At 35.8% G+C, this 20,186-nt stretch overlaps 1 protein-coding gene and 1 non-coding gene across 2 annotated transcripts in view; both read right to left on the bottom strand.

Annotated features, from left to right (window-relative positions):
* The window catches only part of CCDC178 (coiled-coil domain containing 178), a 154,259-nt gene that overhangs the window by 124,937 nt on the left and 9,136 nt on the right, over positions 1–20,186 (bottom strand). Inside the window, 9 exon segments of the mRNA XM_013130098.3 lie at positions 4,536–4,561; positions 4,564–4,662; positions 4,665–4,714; positions 8,482–8,618; positions 8,751–8,846; positions 11,084–11,187; positions 11,190–11,236; positions 16,074–16,216; positions 18,111–18,331. Coding sequence (XP_012985552.2) covers positions 4,536–4,561; positions 4,564–4,662; positions 4,665–4,714; positions 8,482–8,618; positions 8,751–8,846; positions 11,084–11,187; positions 11,190–11,236; positions 16,074–16,216; positions 18,111–18,331 — 923 coding nt within the window.
* On the bottom strand, positions 7,926–7,996 carry TRNAG-CCC (transfer RNA arginine (anticodon CCU)). The gene has a single exon. It is a non-coding gene; the product is annotated as a tRNA-Gly (tRNA).

The raw sequence follows: 20,186 nt of genomic DNA, 5'->3' as shown, positions 1-20,186 counted from the left end.
TCTATATTTTACATGATGAGACTTTTTTTGCAATTTCATTTAAAAAAATGAACATGTTTTAGCCCTTTTTTATATGACCATAATAGTCATATCACTTCTAGGATAACAGTTATGTATTACATTATTATGGTCTGCACCTTGCAAATCTTTAATAAATACATAATCTGCATGTATGTCAGATTAGCAGACCATCATAACTGTATCTTGTTATAATTTAATTCAAACCGTAATTGGGGCTCTTTCCTTTTGAAGTGAATTTATGGAACAGAAAACTGATTATTTAAGCAAAACTAGGCACAATATGGCCAAAACCAAAGAAATGGACTCAATCACCACTAATATTGAAACACATTTATTCAAGATATTTTATTCACATCCATATCTGCTCTTCAGAAGTGCATATGCCATCAGCACTGGGAGGAGCAGGTTTGTGTGTAACAAGGTCATAAACATCTCCCAGATGCCACATACATAAGAAAATACAAAACCAGGTGCCAGACATCCCCATATAGTCTCAAACCGCAAATCCCAAAGATTATTAAGAACTTCAAGGAAATAGAAGTAATGGAGATTAATGTACAAGTAGAAAAGACACCCTATAATCAGTGAGTAACAGCCATTTTTTCAAACAAAAGTTTCTACATTGGCTCCAAGGATAACTCCAAGCAACAACTTATGTCCGTGGCCCTGCCCCTGCCCTCACATCTCCTTACCCACATATGCATATAGTGTAACTCAGTGCAAATCCTGAGTCTATTAGGCAAATCTTGGCATCTGGACTCCTCTCCAAAATACAGCAGCATTTTGAATGACTAATGTTAACACTTAGAGATTGTATAAATATATTTTTCAGTCTATTCAGTAGCCCCAGGATACACTTTAACTGGTGGTTGCAGACAGACATGTTTTTCAGACACACCAGGGGGTAATTGCTCTCACAGAATATCAGCAAAAGACCAGGCATTCAACTATAAGTTGCACGTTCATTTATACAATCGTATTCAAAATTCACCAGTATTCAACTGTTGCTTAGGTAGAGAAATACTTTACCTTCTGTGCACCTGCTCACAGTCCTTGTGTATGTCTTCATGTGAGTATGTATGCTTTAAATCATTATAAATGCAATGCTTTTGCTAATTTATGGTAACTAAGACCCAATATAGCAATGGTAACTTAAAACTGTTGACAGAACGGTTATTTTGCAAATGGTAGTAATGGAGGTATTACTTAATAAAGGCACTCAATCCACTTGAGTGGTGCTAGAAAGCAATTGTCATTGAAGGCAGGACCACCAGTAATGGCTTCATGTAGAAGTTAAGTTCTACTAACAAGTGAAACAGAATACTTTCAGAATGAAATTCCATCCTAAACATAAATGCATAGCTTTGAGATACATTTCTGACCAACTACATGCCTGGGATGCTAACACTAGCTATGACTTTAGAAGAGAGCTTAAGAAACAACAAAACCACAAAAAGTGTATGTAGTCAGATGTAAAAATGTAGTAATTTTAAAATGTAGTCAAATAAAAAAAAATAAATAAATTTATAAATATTAGAGGAGTTTATTAAAAACTTTATGAGTGTTATAAAAATTTCATCTTAGCCATGATCTAATCCAATTAATTTTATTTACAATTGATTAATATCAAGAGGCAATAAGTAAGCAGCGCTGGGTGTGCCTGGGAGTCTCCACTCCACCAAGGATGCACAGGTTTACACAGGAAGGACAGCGGGAGGGGCAGCCAGGCCCTCCTGCTCACACAGACAAGACACACAGGACCAAAACAAAACGTAGAGGCTTTGTCCGTCTCCAGCCGCTCTCCTTGTGGAGATATGGAACCACAGATTGAGCCTCCACACTCGCTTTGTGGCTCTGCTACGTCTCAGTCACACAGAAACACAAACTTACACTTGGGATCCCACACACTCACACTGTGGTTCCCCCTACCCTTCTCCTGTTTCTTATGGTAGCAGGTCAGTCCTGGCTCCCAAAACTTGGGATGCAGCGAAAACCTGTGCTTGCCCGATCTGCTCCCAGGATCACTAGCAGCCGCTCTATCTGTCGACGAGCCCCTCACTTGCAAGCCCTACCTGCCAGGGGGAACTTCGCTGGGGGCCAGACGTCTCTGCACAACTTATCAGCAGCCCCAGGCCATGCATCAGGCCGAATTTCCTCTTGTAGTCCACACTTCCATACTGTAATGGACCTTTTTTTTTTTCCTTACTCTTTCCTTCCTGGGACGGCCAAGAGCCCCAGTATTTAAGCATTAACTCCAAGGGGCTGTCTGGGGGTATATCTGGTAATTCGCTCCCTGCCTTATTCCTGGGACCTCTCCGTGGGCCCCTTTCCTGGGTTAGAGTTACAACTCCTACTCTGACCCGTTTCCCGCCAGGTGTACCTCCTTTCAATCGATCACTATCGCTTCCCTCCTTCAGCGGCCAAGTCCCTTGTGGGAGATTGGAAACGCGCTTAGAAGAGGTCCACACTCGCTTCACAAATCCGTTATCCTGGCCTGTGCTTTACAGATCCAGGATGCTTGGTCCGTGTCTCAGTTACACCTATTACCATGCAATTACGCAAGTTTTTTGCGTTTCAATCATACACACATCAACATGCGCTCCTTCTCTACACCAACCAGTTCCCTCAAGGATGACTGGAATTATGGCGAGAGGAACACACCGGCCTTCCCACCCAACCAAACAATACTTGCAGTCCGTTGTTCTCATCCGGGTCTTCGTGCACAAGAATTATGGGTATTTTATACTGCAGTTTTCCGGGAGCTCAAATTCCTTGGTTATTGCTACTCTGCTCGTGGATCTCTCGAGACTGTCCAAGACTACAACTCCCGAGCCAGTTTGTGGGGGCACCCCTCGTAAGGGCCATAGTCCCAAGCAGCCACACAGAGATCACGTTGGGGTCACCAATTTTGTTATAAAAATTTTGTCTTAGCCATGATCTAATCCAATTAATTTTATTTACAATTGATTAATATCGAGAGGCAATAAGCAAGCAGCACTGGGTGTGCCTGGGAGTCTCTGCTCCACCAAGGACGCACACCGGGATCTTTGGAGTATAGTCTCTTATACTTCTCAGTCTTGGGTTTTAGCCAATCCTGTTATCTTCTTTACCCGAATGTCGACGTGGCTCCTTTCCTTTGGTCTTTTCTTGTTTGCTGGAGTCTTTCTCCGGTGAAGACATTGATGAACTTTTCTTGGTAATGTATTAACAGAAAAAAAAAAAAAACACTTACAAACTTAACCGTAGTCTTAACATTTTGTTTTATACCTTATATGGTTATTTGCCTAGTACCCAAGTTTGCAACATCTTGTAACAAAATGTATCTCTTGGTTATCTAACCTCCTTAAGCCAGTCAAACACTTAAAGGAAAGTACCCTTTGGAAAACAAAGTGATTGATTAGGAGAAATTATCCCCTTTGTTTCTCCTTCCCTTTCATCATTTGTATTAACAGGAGCACTTATGGTAATCCCTGTCACAAAAAAGGGCTGGTTTCACACAAAGTACAATGGTGACAAGAACTCCTAAGTTTCTGACACGAATCATTCCCGTATATTTCACATGAGGAACAGCTAAAAAAAACAAAACACTTGCAAGCTAGAGGGAGATTACTTACAGGTGTCATATTGGAGGCTCAAAGTACATGCAAGCCAAGTTCTGACAGATACTTTGGAAATATCAAAAAGAAAATCAACAGCACTGAACAGAAGAGAAGCTATTAACATCAAGATAAAAGGTTGAAATTATATCTAAAAAAAAAAGCAAAAAAGATCCTGAACTTTGTGCATTGAAATCTAAAAATACTATCAGGCAAACTAAATAAGAGTTCTGGAAAATTCTGCAAGGGACATAAATCAAACCCTTTTTCAAACACATTTGATAGGAAGCCTGCTAGACACAATGTAAGGACAACAGAAGATCAGAAACACTTGAAGACAGACTTAACACGAATCCCTTAGAAAATGGGATGATGGGGGCAAAAGCCCAAATTCCAAAGCAAATAAAACCTGCAAACCTCTAAGAAGTAAACTCATAATATGAATTATAATGAAAAAAAGATTTAGCTGACACATGGAAATTTTGATGCATAGGAGATGAATCAGCATCACTGAGAAGTAGTGCTTGAAAATTCATCAGTTTTCTGAAGGATTTAAGAAGTATGTGGAGAAGAGATACCTGGGTGATTCAGTATCCCTGAACTCCTGAATGATAAAGTGATGTATGAACAACTCCTTAATTAATTTCCTAGGACTGAGATGTCCCTGCCTCACTTTGTCCTTTATTGTGACCTGTGATCTGCCATTATCTGTGACCTTTTACTAACCAACTCACTTTCTAGTCTGGAGACTACTGTTATCTGTTATTTTTCAAGTGTTTTAAAATGCACAGTTAAAATCATATGTGATAAATTACATTTTTTTTTGTATTAGATTGTTTGCCCAATAATTTTCGGATGCAGAGATCATTATTTTCAAGTCTTTCACTCTAAAAAATGAATTTAATAAAAAACATATACCTTGAAAGAGATTTCTTCTGCAATTTTGTTTTTTTTAGTTCCTCATACTTTTTTTTTGTTTCACTGTAGGACAATTCAGCATTACAGACATCTTCATTTAGTCTTTCTAGTTGCTGTTCAGTCTTATGTTTTTGCAGATAGTTTCGATTTCTGACTCATATTCTTTCTTTCTTGTTGAACTGTTGAAACAAAAAGGACAACATTACATTTCATTGTATCAAGTATATTGATTAAAATAAAATTAAACCCCTTTTTTTGAATAGTTAAAGCTAAACCATTTTAAAATCAAAAGCAGTATTTTATTAGCCTGCTATTTCATGATGAATACACCAGGCTCTACCTCAAACATCAGCCTCTTTATTCATGAGTCCAAGGCAGATAATTCATATATGAAACAACTTTTTTGTTTTCCTGTATATCTATAATGTTAACCTGCATCATAGAGTCACAGAATGGCTGAGATTGGAATGAATTTCTAGAGATCATCTGGTCCAACTACTGTGCTCAAGCAAGGCCACCTACAGACAGTTGCCCGGGATCACATCCAGATTTCTTTTGAGTATCTCTAAGGATGAACAATCTACAACCTACATCAGCAACTTTCAGTGCTCTGTCACCTTCACAGCAAAAGAGTGTTTCCTGATTTTCATGCAGAACCCCCCATGTTTTGCTTTTTGCCCATTACCTCTCGTCCTGCCTGTGGACACCACTTAAAAGAACATGGCTCCAACCCCTTTGCACCTTTCTTTCACTATTTATAGAATCATAGAATGCAGATATATATAGAATTTATATACATTAATGAGATCTTCCCCATCCCCTCTATTTTCCACGCTGACTAGTTCCAGCTCTCTCAGACTTCCGTCATGTGACAGATGCTCCAGTCCTTCATCACCTTCATCACCCTTTATTGGACCCTCTTCAGTACATCCATGTTTCTATTGTACTGGAGAGCCCAGTACTATAGGTGTGGCCTCATCAGTGCTGAGTAGAGGGGAAGAATCACCTCCCTGGACCTGCTGGCAACATTGCTCCTGATGCAGCCTAGGATGCCATTTGCAATCTTTGCAGGAGTGGCATATTGCGGGCTTATGTTCAACTTCATGTCCACCAGGATCTCCAAGGCCTTTTCTGATAAGCTGCTTTCCAGCTGGGTGGCCCACAGCATGTACTGGTGCATAGAGTTGTTCCTCCCTAGGTGCAGGACTTTGTACTTCTCATTGAAATCAATGAGGTGTTTTTCGCCCCATTTCTGAAGCCTGTTGAGGTCTCTCTGGATGGCAGCATGGTCCCCCAGTGTATCAGCCACTCCTCCCAGTTTGGCATCATCAGCAAGCTTACTGCGGGTACACTCTGCCCCATCACTTAGGCCATCAATGAAATTAAACAGGACTGGATCCCTGGGATACGCTTCTAGTTACTGGCCTTCAGCTTGACTTTGTGCCACTGTGCACCACCCTTTGGCCTTGGCCATTGAGGCAGTTTTAAGCACACTACTGTCAGCTCATCCAGCCCATACATCAACTGCTTGTCTATGAGGATCTTCAAGGTAGACAGTGTCATAAGTCTTACTGAAGTCCAGGTAGACAATATACACTGCTCTCCCCTTGTCTATCAGGCCAGTCATTTTACCATAGAAGGTATCAGCCAGGTCAAGCAAGATGGTGAATCCATGCTGACTAACCTTAATGACTTTCTTGTCCTTGTAAAATGTGCCTGGAAAATGGTTTCCAGGCTTATCTTCTCCATCACCTTCCCATGGACTGAGGTGAGGCTGACTAGCCTGCAGTTCTGTGGGTCCTCTTTCTTGCCTTTCTTGAACATGGAAGTGACATTTGCTTTCCTCCCGTTCTCAGACACTTCTCCTAGTCACTCAGTTATAGAGAGTGACCTCACAATGACATCTGCCAGGTCCCTCAGTACTCGTGGCTGCATCCCATCAAGGCCCATGGACTTATGTATGTCCAATTTGGTTAAGTATTCCCTGACCTGACCCTCTTCCACAAACAGTATGGCTTCATTGTTCCAGCCTTTCCTCCCCATCTCTGGGATCTGGGATTCCTGAAGACTGGCTCTTGCTAATAAGGACTTAAGTAATGAAGGTATTCAGTACTTCATCTTTGTCCATGTCCTATGCCATCAGGTTCCATGCCTCCTTCAGCAATGGGCTCACATTGTCTATAGTCTTCCTTTTGTGATCAATGCACTTACAGAAGCCCTTTTTGTTGCTTTTGGTATCTCTTGCCATGTCAATTCCATTTGAGCTTTGGCCTTAATTCCATCTCTTCACGCTCAGTGTCTCTGTATTCCTCCTAAGTTACCTGTCCCTGCTTCCACCCTCTCTGTGCTTCCTTTTTGTTTCTGAGTTTTGCTGGTAGCTCCTTGTTAATCCATGAAAGCTGACTTCTTACTCATTGGAATGAACTGCTCTTGAGCTTGAAGGAGCTGATCCTTGAATATCAAACAGCTTGCTTGTGTCCCCCTTCCAAAATATAGTATAAACCTACCAATTTTGGATGAGAAGAAAGTGGCAAGAACAGCCCTTTTATCTGTAAGTGTTGAAATTGGTCAAAGATATTCTAATCTATTTTATGATAAATGACAATGTCTAGGGTACTTCATATCAGTGCAGTGGTACAGGTTAGTCATACAGCTGAACAAATAAAATACCTAAGTATGTTGCTATTTGCAGAATTCTTAGATAATATAAACCAGTTTATTTCTATACAAAAAGACTTTTAGTGGAAGTAAATTTAAAATATCATTTGATTAGACTGTCAGATTACACAGCAAAAAACAAACTGAATCAAACACGGAAACCCTACAGGTAAACACTGATATTGCTTTGACTGACAGAATATAACCTTTGTATCATTGAAACAATATTCTTCAAGGGAACTTTTCTTTGTAGAAGGATGGGATTACTGAAAAATTGTTATTACCACTGAGTCCCTGCTGAATTGGAATGATAAATCTAAATGGTACTGTAAGGTTCTTCACAGGATATACAGCATTGTTTCCGATAATTAATCTGCAAACCCACAACAGGCTGCCACTGCTCACACATTTTCTTAGCTGACTCAGTGGCCAGAATATTTCTCTTACTTTAATATAGGGTGTCATTTTCTTTGTGAAATTAAGGAAACATAACTTACCTTGCCTTAAATTCACAAGCAAATAAGTCTATTACATGATTCCAATATTTTTCAAAGATATTGCAAAAAACTGTAATAGCCCTAATAAACTGAGCTCAACATGAAAGAAGAACAGGAATCATGTCTCCAAAAGTTTATTCACTGATGTGTGGTGCACCTCAGAGTTATTTGATTACTTGAAAGCTATGCTCCTGGAGTCACTCTGCACAGTGAAATACAGATATATACCTGCTTCTGCACCAGCCGGGAATCGAACCCGGGTCGCAAGAATGGGAATCTTGCATGATACCACTACACCACTGGTGCTTCCCTGTAATGCTTGGGCAGTCAAATCACCCTGGGCTGTCCCTGCGTGCACAGTGTTGCACAGACAATTATTGTTTTACACAGTCCTTAAATACAAAGGACTGTTAAAACACTGACAACTTAACATGTAGAAGGCTTAAAAATCACATACTTCATGACACATGCAGCTCTCCCTAATTAAGCACTTTTAATGTCATCATGTCATCTTTATACCTCTTCCCTTCTCCCACACCTACTGTATGGAATTTTTTGGATCTGTTTTGTTTTAATTGTCAATGTATGTATTTTGTCTTTTATAGAATTTTAGTTATTCTTCTTTCAAGTGAAATTAAGAAAAGTTAGATGATAAATTTCAGCCTGAAGTTATTTGATATCCTTGAAATGCTTAATTATAGACTTAAAACAAATGAAAATTTCACTTTCATAAGCATGTTTTCAGTGAAAAAAATAAAGCTTTTTTCCTATATTTATATAGCAGGCATTACCTATTTCCAATTATTTGTGATAACTCTTTATTTTCTCTCTCAAGTTCTTCATTTTCACATTTCAAACTGTCCAATGCTTCATTAATATTGAGAACATTTTGCTTTATATCCAGTAGTTCCCTTTTCTCAGTGGATTTCTAATGAAGATTAAAATATTAAGAAACCTTTTAAACAAGCTGAAATTATTTCAGGCCAACACAGAAAATACAAATATGCAATCATTGTTATTCATTGTTATTTCGTTTATACAAAAAGAATAATGAACTTACTAATTCTTCCACAGCTTTAACTACTTCAGAAGAAGTGTCTGATATTTTTACACTTTCATCTCCTTAGGCAGCCATTTTATTATTCAAATCTTCTATCTAGAAAATATTTTGTAAAGTAATACAAATATCTCCTGCATTTCTTCTTAATAATTAAACACTATATTTAAAAAATAAATTTCAAAGGAAGGCTATTAAAGAGTGTTAGAGATATGTAATGCTATAGTATTCATATATATGTTGTCATTGGCAATGTACTCTTGTAAAATGTTTAAACTTCACAGTATCTGTAAGCACACACAGCCTCCTAATTCATATGTGATGTATGTGGTATAATCAAACATAATACCTTTAGTTCCTCTGGGTCTCAAGATATCAAAACAGATTCATGCAGAGATTCAAGGATCAACCACTGGATCTCAAGGGAAAATTTGGATGTTAGGGAAGCAAGCACCTTCAGGAAAAGGAAAACATCTACAGTGGCTTTAGCTAGATAAAGGCAACATCTGCTCACATTGAGACTGATGAACTTGGTTTCCTTCACCTTTCCTTCCTCTCCAGAGGCTGAAACAATACAGCTATCGTGGCAATTTACTTATACAACTGCTGTAGAGATAAAGGTATAACTCAAATATGACCAGACAACAAACAAGTCCAAGCAGGATAAGGGTTGATAAGGATGTTAGAGTACAAATGTGGGAAGATCAGGACAGAATTAGAGCACAGGTACTTTAAATGGCATGTAGTTTCCTACTGCTACCTCAAGAATCTGACGAAGAGCAGATTTCATAGGATACTTTCCAACTTGTACTTACAGTGTCGAAAGTTGTAACAAAGTTGTATGAAATTCAAAAAACAGCATGAATTAAAACAAGAAATAAAAAAGCCAGGGGGAAAAAAAGCAGGAATATATTAGTTCACATCATTAATTCTGTCTTCAAACTTGTTGGTGTACATGACAATTGTCATGTTATAATTTGGATCCAATTCAAACCCCACTGAAGTCAATGGAAATAATCCCAATGTTTTCCTAATTTCCAAAGTAACTCCATTATCGCAGTAATATTTCTATGATGATCAAAAGGATCACTTTGAGATTTCTGAAAATCCATTACTATTTATAAAGATGTACCCAGTTGTTTTTGAAGGAAATTGGCAATAACAGATGAGCTTTATGCTAAACTTAACTCTGGGTCACCTTTAGCAAACAAAGGTGGTCACTCAGTGGAGCAGTTTCATGCTCCACCTTACCCCTATTGCATATTTCTTTCCCTTGTGTTGGTCTTAATACACAAGTAGAATTTACTGAAATTCATTGGGTAAGCAAACCCAGCTGGAAACGTCCAGAAAAAAACATTAAAAAAAAAGTAAGTACTGGGTCTGTTTGAAAACAGTGGTTTTCTAGATATCATATGGTAGCAATTGCTGGTGCAAATACAGTAACAGGAAGAAAATTGTAATAGCTGGAAACAAAAGGCAAGAAGATGTCCATATATGGGTGTCTAATATGACTGTATCTTTACTTTGGTTGGGGGTGTGCTTCACAATTCTTGTTAAATTCTGGGCATGCTTGGCAGGTCCAGCTTCTCAAAAATACTCTATCTAGATTCTGGATTCCATTGGATCCTTAGCAGGACCTAGCTATCTAGATGCTCAAACCACAGCAGGACTGGGCATGTACAAGAAAATGGATGTTATACTTTATTTATACTTGTATACATACACATATACATAGATATAAAAAAATAAGTTCTGTTGTGGTCATCTAAATCCTGTTTTAGGCTTTTTCTACTGGTTCCACATATGAAGCTGTTAATTAACAAAAACTCCTAGTCAGACACAGTGAGGAACTCCAGTTCAGATTTTAAACTGTGAAAGATTTCAAAATGAATGCTAGAAAAATATAGCAGAAAAAAGGGGAATTTTAAGTAAAATAGGGTATTACTATGTATGCTGTAAAAGTGCATCATGTGCCATCTCAGATCAAAAAATCTACTAATTCAAGAGGAAACTTATGCTGTCTGTGCTTTCTTCCAGATGATTAAAGAAGATAAAAAATATGAAGCAGATATGCACCCAAAACCTAAAAATATCCAGGTCAATTAAAGGAATATGTTTATGATATTTTTTAATAATTAAAGCAGAAAAATATTACAATGAAAGAATGAACATGAGAATTCTGCAGAATCTACCATTTCTTATTTTAAAATCTGTGTTTGTGTTTTTATTTTTACAGAGGACCTTAACTCTTAAACATATAAAATGTTCAGGCATTCATGTACTTTTCAGTAAAAGATACTCATTTAGTTGCTTGTTTATAAATATTCAAGACTCACTTTGCTGTTCCAATATTCTGCATCTTCCTGGATTTCTGCTTTTTGCTTCACTAACTCCTCAAGGTGTTTTTCATCCTTTATAATCTTCTCCTCTGTTTCTTTAACTTCATACAGTATTCAGTCCAAATAAATTCAGACTGCTTTAACTCATTCCTAATAGAAATACACACAAAGTGAATCCATTTATTTGGAAATACTCCAAGGCAGTCCCTCTCCATAAAGGAAAATGTAAAGCAGATCTGAATTAGTAAAGATTTATTTTGGTTCTCTACTACATTTCTTGAACAGGTATGCATGAGAGAATTTCAAAATATCTACCTTGGCAGATTCATGTAATCTCAGCCAGATATCAAAATTACTCATGCTACCAGTTTACTTGGATTTAAAGCTGCCTGCCAACATCAGAGCTTCTAATTTGACCTCTGAACAGGTATCTGTATAGCTAAAAACAAGACTTTGTTTCATACCTCACATGCTAATAAAAAAAAATAGCAGTGAACTTCTTTCTCTGCTGGTGGCTAAATCTACTTCAGAGCCATCTTCACTTAATCCACTGCACTGTCGCTTTGTGGACAAATGTCATGTGTAGAGCAAATTTTTTACTGACATCAATTCCTCATGTTAAAGGAGCTTGCAGACAGTAAGCAAGGTCATAGGAGGAGAAAAGGACTTTACTTTCACTCTGAGTAACAGATTTATCAGCATTATGAGAAGGAAAATTGGCCGTAATTACTGCAAGGGATAATATTAACCACAACAGTAGTCATGAAAACACTTCTATGATACAGTTAGGCCTCATTCCAGGCTGCACACAGGCCTTTTGTTACAGCCATGGATTTGGTGAAAGGCAAAAGAAAGAGATGAAGGCGCATCAGGTTTTATAATGACTCCTGGTGCTTTACCATTATTTTTATTATTGTTTCAGCAGGCAGAAAAGAGGAGTTTCCTTCATCCTCCCCAGAGAATTATCTTTGTCAATAACATATTCCAAAGCATGCCTTAAATGGCAAAATGAATCCACTGCAGCAGAACTAAGACCAACAGTAGTTGAGTTTTAGAGACATCTATTGCATTGTAACCGAAAAGACCTCCTGAGAAACTGTTGCATATATGAACACAGTAAGACAACCAAAAACAACAATGAAAGGACTTCATCACTAATTCAGGAGACACTCCTACAAGGTTATTTGATAGACATTCTTCCCTTATTTGCTTACAAGATTTCATTTAGTGATGTAGTAAAGATTTACCTTGCAAAGTCATATTCCAAATGTCACAGAATGTATATAACATAAGTGTGAAACCTAAGACTTTGAAGATTTCTACATTCTTAGGTTCCATCACCCATGGAAAAAAAAATAAATGATACTTGGAACTATTCTAATGACAGACATGTAACAGGCATAGACTGTAATTTTTTTTTTTCTCATACTACCTATCAGATACAACTTTCTGTGTACAGTCTCATAGAAAATACAGTACTACCAGCCATAGCGAGTATGTGTAAAAATAACAGTCTGTGCTGTGTGATTTACCCAGCCCCAGAATTTTAAGTTTCATGCAATCTTCATCTTTTTTCTCCTGGACAGCACTGAATATAAAGAAAAGAGTATCAACTGCAGAACAGTCTTTCAAGTCTGTGCCGTCACAAATCTGTCTTTATCACACTTATCAATACCAAATGTTATTCTAGTCCTCCTCAGATGGCAGCTGAAGGGTCTACATCCTCTGTAATGTAAGTATGACTTATTACCAGTCTAGCAAATGGCTGAGGGGGAAGAAACAGTAGGCCTGCTGAACGACAGAAAACCAATCTTCTACTCAGTGTTTTCCTGTAAAGGCTGCTATTCTAAAACCACCACTATCATTAGCATTTTAAGTTTAATTCACATTTACACAAACAAAACAGGTTACAAGATGTGTAACAGTCTACACCACTGTCATGTGATACTAATAGAAAATCGATTAACTAGGTGAAATAAAAAATATACTTTGTATATTTCTATCAGTATAGGTAATGGATTTCCAGTATTAGTTACCTATTGTCGTTATCACAGGGATTTTATTTACGCTATGACTTTTTTCAAAAGTACATAGAGTTCCTTTAAAGCAATTTTAATGCACCTCAAAACAAAAGCATGTTACAGGAAAACACTCCACTTTCTTGCATATGAAACAATCCCAAGAACCTTGATTTCCACCAAGAGTACCAAAAAAACCATGAAAAGAGGCCACAATGCCCTACAACTGCTAAGCATTATGTCACTGTCTGTGACACAGTGACAGAATTCTATAGGGAACTGAGCAAAATCCTGCATAAAAGACTATTAAAAAGGGAAGTAGTAAGAAGGCAAGATGAAAAATTCTAATACTAACAAAAAATACAGAAGTAAGATTAAATGATCAATATTCATTGAAAGAATAGGTCAACAGCATAGTATCTCAAAATCCTCTATCTGTTGCTTTGATATATTTACAAATTATCTGAAAGGGCAAGGAGCAGTAAAATTAAAAGCCTGCATATAATGTGATTACAGCAGGTATGGCCAAAAAACAACTAGGAAACTGCAGAAAAATTTCAAGACAAGCTGAGTAACTGGAGAACAAAGGAGCACATACCACTTAACGTCTGAACTCAAAAGAAGTGCAAGGTCAGAGAGGTTAAGTGCACCTTAAAATTCTGAATTACCTTTATCAAATCAAGAAAGACATGTACATATTTCCACAAACATTTGGAAAGTCTAATCAACATTTATCACAGCTAAAGAAGCTGAGAAGTTGGATTAAGTAAAAAATAGGATGCAAAGCATTAGAATAAAAAATAAGAGCAAGTCATCCCTGTTATAGTCATTAACTTGGCTTAATTTGGAATACTGCCTTTACTGTTTGGAATTTGGAATAATGCATTACTGTTAAATGCATTTCACAAAAGTACATCACAGAAAGTGAAAAGGAGGCATAAAATGCATATGTCTTCTGAAAGCACATTGAAAATAATGGATTTTGCTTTGGAAAACAGACAGAAAGGAAGAACAAAGTGAAAATAAAAGTCACAGAGAATACAGGCTAGTGAAGGAGGATCACAATACACAGCAATATTTATCATTGCATACATCTTAAGGCTTAGACTCTCAAACCACAACAATTTGCCTGCAGGTGGACTATAATAAATTGATGCTGATCACACTTTGTAAATATGAATTGATAAAGAGCAAAGTCTAATGGTAGTCATATGCTGGAATAGTAAAAGATAAAGAAAGAACAGTGAAATAATATACTTTTAACATTATTTATTTCAGTATTACACACAAAAAAACACCTTCAGCTATGGATCTCTACAGCCATTGCCAACACTTCTTTGCGAGCAGCTAGTAATTCAGACTACTTGATAGAACACTAAATAGACCAGTGAAACACTAAACTGATTTACAGGGTATCTGAATACACGGCAATTAATCACATTACATTTTTGGTAACACTTCTTACTCAAGACCTGGTATTTCCCATAATTAAAATCAACATGAGGTTTGCAATGAACTTAACCAATTACAGAATCTCAGTCCATGCTGTCTGATTTCTCTCAGCTGGAAACCATGGAAGAGCTAATGAGCATTTGATCAGATCATCTCTGTATCAATCTTTAAGCCATAATTAAATTTCCAAACATTGTGAAGACATTGCGAAGCTTGCATTCACAGGCTCATACCCATCAAAAATAAGAATTCTCTTTTATTCTTCACACACCTCTCCCTTTGTTTAGGTACACCAGTGATTTTAATTGGAGAATCGTGGCAATTTCCAGGTGTCACTGCAGCTTTGACAAGTGTTGATATTAAAGAATTCTGGTCTCAGGTTTAGTATAATATAATACATGGGGTTTAGCTATATTTTTTACTACAATTTTAATTTTCATATACTAACATTCTTTCTAGATTGTGAACTTGGCTCTGAAATGAAAAAAGTTAAGCTTTAGTTAACTCAGCATGTTGGCTGTGAATTTTTAATCTTGGAGGTAATAAAATATAACTAGCATAAATACCTCTAATATAGTGACAAAATTATCCTGAACTCAATAAATATATGAAAAAGAAATTCACTGTAAAGGTTAGAATTAAAAAAAAAGAAAAAATCAGACATGCTGACAAAAGAAACAAATCAGAGTTTTACTCATGTCTTTTAATTATACCTTTAAACTTTCCTCATCTCAAGGGGAAAAGAGCCACTGTGTTGCTTGCTACTTTGCCAAACAAAACCTGGCAACTAACTATAGTTCAATACAACCTCCTACCAAACATGAAAGTACTTGGTATTCTTGTTCTTTGGCATAGTTATTCTTCATGCTGATTCTTGAGCTCTATGTTAAGCAACAGAGTTGACTTATCAGTGACTGGCCATTAGTGGTGGCTTACAGTTACTTATAACTCTATTTGATAATTCAAGGGTTAATAATTTGACAAGAGGTTACAGTGAGGAAACTGCAACGTAAGACACTGCCATACAGAAGCTGCCTTGCAATCCAATAAAGATACAGAAAGTCTGTTGGCTTGATAAGCTCAAAAGAATGTGTTGTGACTAGAATTGTTCTGTTTAATATGCAAGTTAAAAATTAAGTTATAACATAACTTCAGTACCATGTTAAGTACTGATGTTCAATCAAAGTAATTTCTGCAGTCAGTAAGGATGATAGCAAAAAGCCCTGTCAGATTAAAAATTCCTAAGTAATATAAGGCAAAATTGTATGTTTAAGGAACTGATTTACAAACTTTCCATTTGGACGTAATTCTGGACATCACCCCTTCCTTATTGTTATGGTTCTGCTCATGGAAGCTAAGACAAACAAGGCAAACACTTCTTTTATGCATAATTTTATTGATTTAAATAATTAAATAAGCCAGATTTTATAATTATTTCTAAACGTAATTTTTCTATCATTTCCTTGTTAACATTAAAACTAACAGGACATTATAATATCAGACTTAACAGCTCTTACTTGTATTGGTGCAACAGCATCTCAGCACATTTAGTTTCCTCAGACATAGATTTTATCTTCTTTTCAGATTCTTCAGCAATTTCTTTCATAGTCTTTTGAATTTCTGTGAGTTCATAACAAACATCACTATATAATTTTGATGCCTAAGAAAATAAAACAAGTTTTCTGAAAGTTGTTATATAAAAATTGTCTGTAATATTTAAAATAATAAATTATTTCAAGATTTCTCTGATTATTTGCAGTTTGATAATTGAAGTTTAAAGCTGAAGTAGTACTTTGTGATGTCATGCAACTTAACAACAAATTTTGCATTGTCTGCAACAGAGACAATCCTAGAAAAGACAACAGGATGTGTTGTAATATTGCCTAGCAAAAGAAAACATTAGCAAGAGGTCTTTCACTCTGTTACAAAACTTTGAAGTTACTGTGGAAAGGTGGCTACTTCCATAGGAAAACAGTGACCTCTGGAGCAGAAAGAAAGAAATAATGTTGAAAGAAGCCACTGAGATTTCATTCAGTAATCTGGCAAAATCATTACTTAAACAGCTCCCAGAGAAGTCACCTATGTAAAGAGGGGCTTCAGACAGTGCAGATAATAAACATAATTTTCACTGGTATAAATAGTATTGGGACACTCAGTTCCCAGCAACTCAAAAAGATATGAACATGTCTATTGTCTCTGCTTCTTAAAAATATTACAAATACTAAATAGTTCCCAACAACTCTCTAATAGAGATATGAACATGTCTATTGTTTCTGCTTTTTAAAAATATTACAAATATTAAATAGTAACATGACATAAAATCTTTATTATTATTTAGCACCTCACTGCTCAAACTAGCTCTCTGGATATCAAAAGCTAGAGATTCAAAATCAAATAACTGTTTTAATTGCAAATGAAATTAAAGATCTGCTGCTTTTTAAAGGCCATGGGAGGAAAAAACAAACCTTGGTAACAAACAGCATAGAAATTAGAGCACAATAAAAGTATTAAATAATTTAATTTACAGTTATAAATGTTGAAATGCTGTTGAAATGGATTATATAAATAAGTTACAGTAACACCAATCTATCATCTTGCAATAAGTAGTGTCACTTTTTGGAAAGGAAGATAAAAAAAAAACTGTGGGGAAATAAAGTATTTAAAATACATTTTATTAAAAAAAATAACAATTGTCTACTTTTTGAGTTGTATTTTAGCACACCTTAATATTTAGCTGCATACATCTTCTGAGACACTGTTAAGAAAAGAGTACAGGATTAAATGCCCAAACCCCAACTTGATTATAATTAGCCAGTATTTTGAACATATCTCCTAATGCTGAGAGAACTGTTAGCTATTTCATAGCTCACACCTAACTCATGGTTATTCTCATTCTATTTGTGCAATAGGCAATTAACTTTTTAATTTTAGAAGTATTTTGTCATGACTGTTGAGACCTCCAAATATGAATTCAAAATAAAAAAAGTAAAATAAACAATATTTATTTAGAATCATTTGCAACCAAAGACCATTTTTAGACTGTAACTACCTCGAAAAGCTACTAATCTCTATATCTGTATTTAGAAGTTACTATACGAAAATATATAGAAAACATAATAATTACTACTAAAATCTGTACTTGAAATAATACAGTATCTCTTGCTTTTTGGACAACAATTTTAAGGTATTTATAACTTTGATACACTTTGATAATTCAGCCTGGCATTATCACATTAGGTATTTATTATCAACAAATAAAAATTGTTATCAACATTATTATCAACAAGTACAATCAACAAATAAGTAAATATGTACATCAGCACTTAAAAATAATTAAAGCTTTAAAATATTTTTTGACAGCCTCTAACATCTCAGTATTCTGGAACACTGATGTCTGTAAGAAATCTGAGAAGAACCCATGCAAATATCAGGTATATGCCTTCTACTTTCCTGCGAAAAATCCCACATAAAATCAACTTACAAAGTTAGAATTACATTCCATATATGTAGTGAAAAGATTCTAAAAGAAACATCTTCTTGAGGTTTGTATTTACCTCTTCATAAACCAGTAACACATCCTTCACGGCTTCACTCTCTAGATTCAGCTTTTCTTCCAGCAGATGGCTGTGTTTCTTCATCAAGTCTATATCCTCCTGAATCTTTCTGTTGTCTGTTTCTATTGGAAGTATTTGGTTTTGTATCTGTTGCAACTGATGTCTTTTACAATCGAGATGCCATTGTAGCTCCAAGATATCTTGAGCACACAGATCATATTCTGTTAAAAAGGTAATTAGCATAACAAAATGTTAGTATCTGTGTGTCACCATAAATTCCTAGTGAGATTAGTAAAAACATTGTCATAATACTATGAAATTTTGCTGTGAATCACTTTGAAGGCCAAAAGAGGACATTGGTTACAAAAGACATCAAATATAAAAATATAAATATTGCATTAGCAGTGGAACTGTTTTTACATTCATGCTTAATAATCTTAGTAGGTAATTTAAGCAGATCTTCAAAGCGAGGGGTGGTCTTGTTTTTACAAAGGAAATTAAAACATCTAGCCTTAAGGCATATCTTGAAGAGGTTATTATAAACCAAGAACAGCTCTACTGAGCTTCCTAGTCTCCAGCAACAGACATGTGGATACAGAGGAAGAGAAGGGCAAGTATAAATCCAACATCCTCTTAATACAACCATTTTCAGTTCAGGGACATTGCCTGAATTAAACATAGCTTCAAGAAAGCTAAACTAAAGGTGCAAACTCAAAGCCAAAAAACAAAACATATTAATGTTGAAACGCAGAAGTATGTCATTCTTAATTCATTTTGCTGCATTTACTTTTCTGACCTTGCATAAATTTCCTATAGGTCTTTACCAGAAAATATGTAAGTAGATCACTGATTGCTGAATGACAACACGTATTTAATTTAGCTTAGGAAAAAAAAAGCTTATGAGAGATGGTGTCCTGCAGCAGATAATGTTCCATATGGAAAAATTACTGGTATTAAACTAGGAAAAGTAAAGTAAGACCATCAGATAAGAAAAGTGAAAATAAAACAAAAACAACAGAAAATGTCTCAAGAGCAATAAACTGTCATACGTTTGAGAGAGAGAAGCGTGTTTTACTCAGAAAAAAGGTTCTCTAGCTCTGAGAAGTTGCTATGGAATATTCAATACAATTCCTTGATAGCTGATAAATTTTGCCATGCTAGCAAGACGTAAATCACAAAGTCACAAAATTATTTTATTGCTACTAAAAGTTAAAAAGACATTATATGACTAAGTGGCTTTTTGACATCATATACAGTGATACCTAACGTTGAGATTAATAATATATGGTTTACACTGGATTTTTGTTATATTTCAGTGAAGGTAATTTCTGAAGAGAGGTTATGTCACTGCAATTACCTGAACATACCACAGGACACAGATGCAGCAGGAGTTAGCAATAGCAGAAATCGAGGGAAGTTTGAAGAAATAAGAGTCAGTGCCTACTCTGAATGGTTCAAGCAAACTCTTAATTAAGAATCTCCTGGGCTTGTAGTACTTGGATTAGGGATAATTATAACATCCCTGAAGTTCTTTTCCCTTTATCTTAAATTCCATTTTAGCATATTTTTTTTCTTATAGATTATACTATGAAAAATTATAATCCTAGAAAGTATGAATTTATTCCAAGGACACAACATTGCACTAATATAGATAAGGGAGAATAGTTGGTTAATTTTCAGAGCCACACTTCATGATGGCTTTTTGTCCTTATTTTTTAAATACTGTATCGTTGCATATATCAACAAAACTGAAAGCTTATTAATTATATTCTAGTATTCCCAATTTTTGATATTTATAAAGAATGCTGAACAATAAGCCAAAAGCAACAAGAAGGTATATCAGTATGCAAAAATTATTTACAGCTTCACCACTCTAGGTAAGTACACTAAAAAGTAAAAAGTAACATTTCTGCAGCTCAAATCCTGAACTACTGTGCTGAAGAATGATTGGACTATCAACCTTCTCTACTTGCAGTTCTTCTGAAGAACTCTTTCAATTGCCACAGGTTTTTCTCCTGAAAGCAGATTCTGACCTGTCAATGAATTTTAATTCTGATTCTTTATTCAATCTTCTTC

The sequence above is a fragment of the Melopsittacus undulatus genome, chromosome 1 (genome assembly GCF_012275295.1).
Source record: "Melopsittacus undulatus isolate bMelUnd1 chromosome 1, bMelUnd1.mat.Z, whole genome shotgun sequence".
Taxonomy (NCBI): domain Eukaryota; kingdom Metazoa; phylum Chordata; class Aves; order Psittaciformes; family Psittaculidae; genus Melopsittacus; species Melopsittacus undulatus.
The sequence above is the reverse complement of the archived record's forward strand: the minus strand, read 5'-3'. Positions and strand labels throughout refer to the sequence as shown.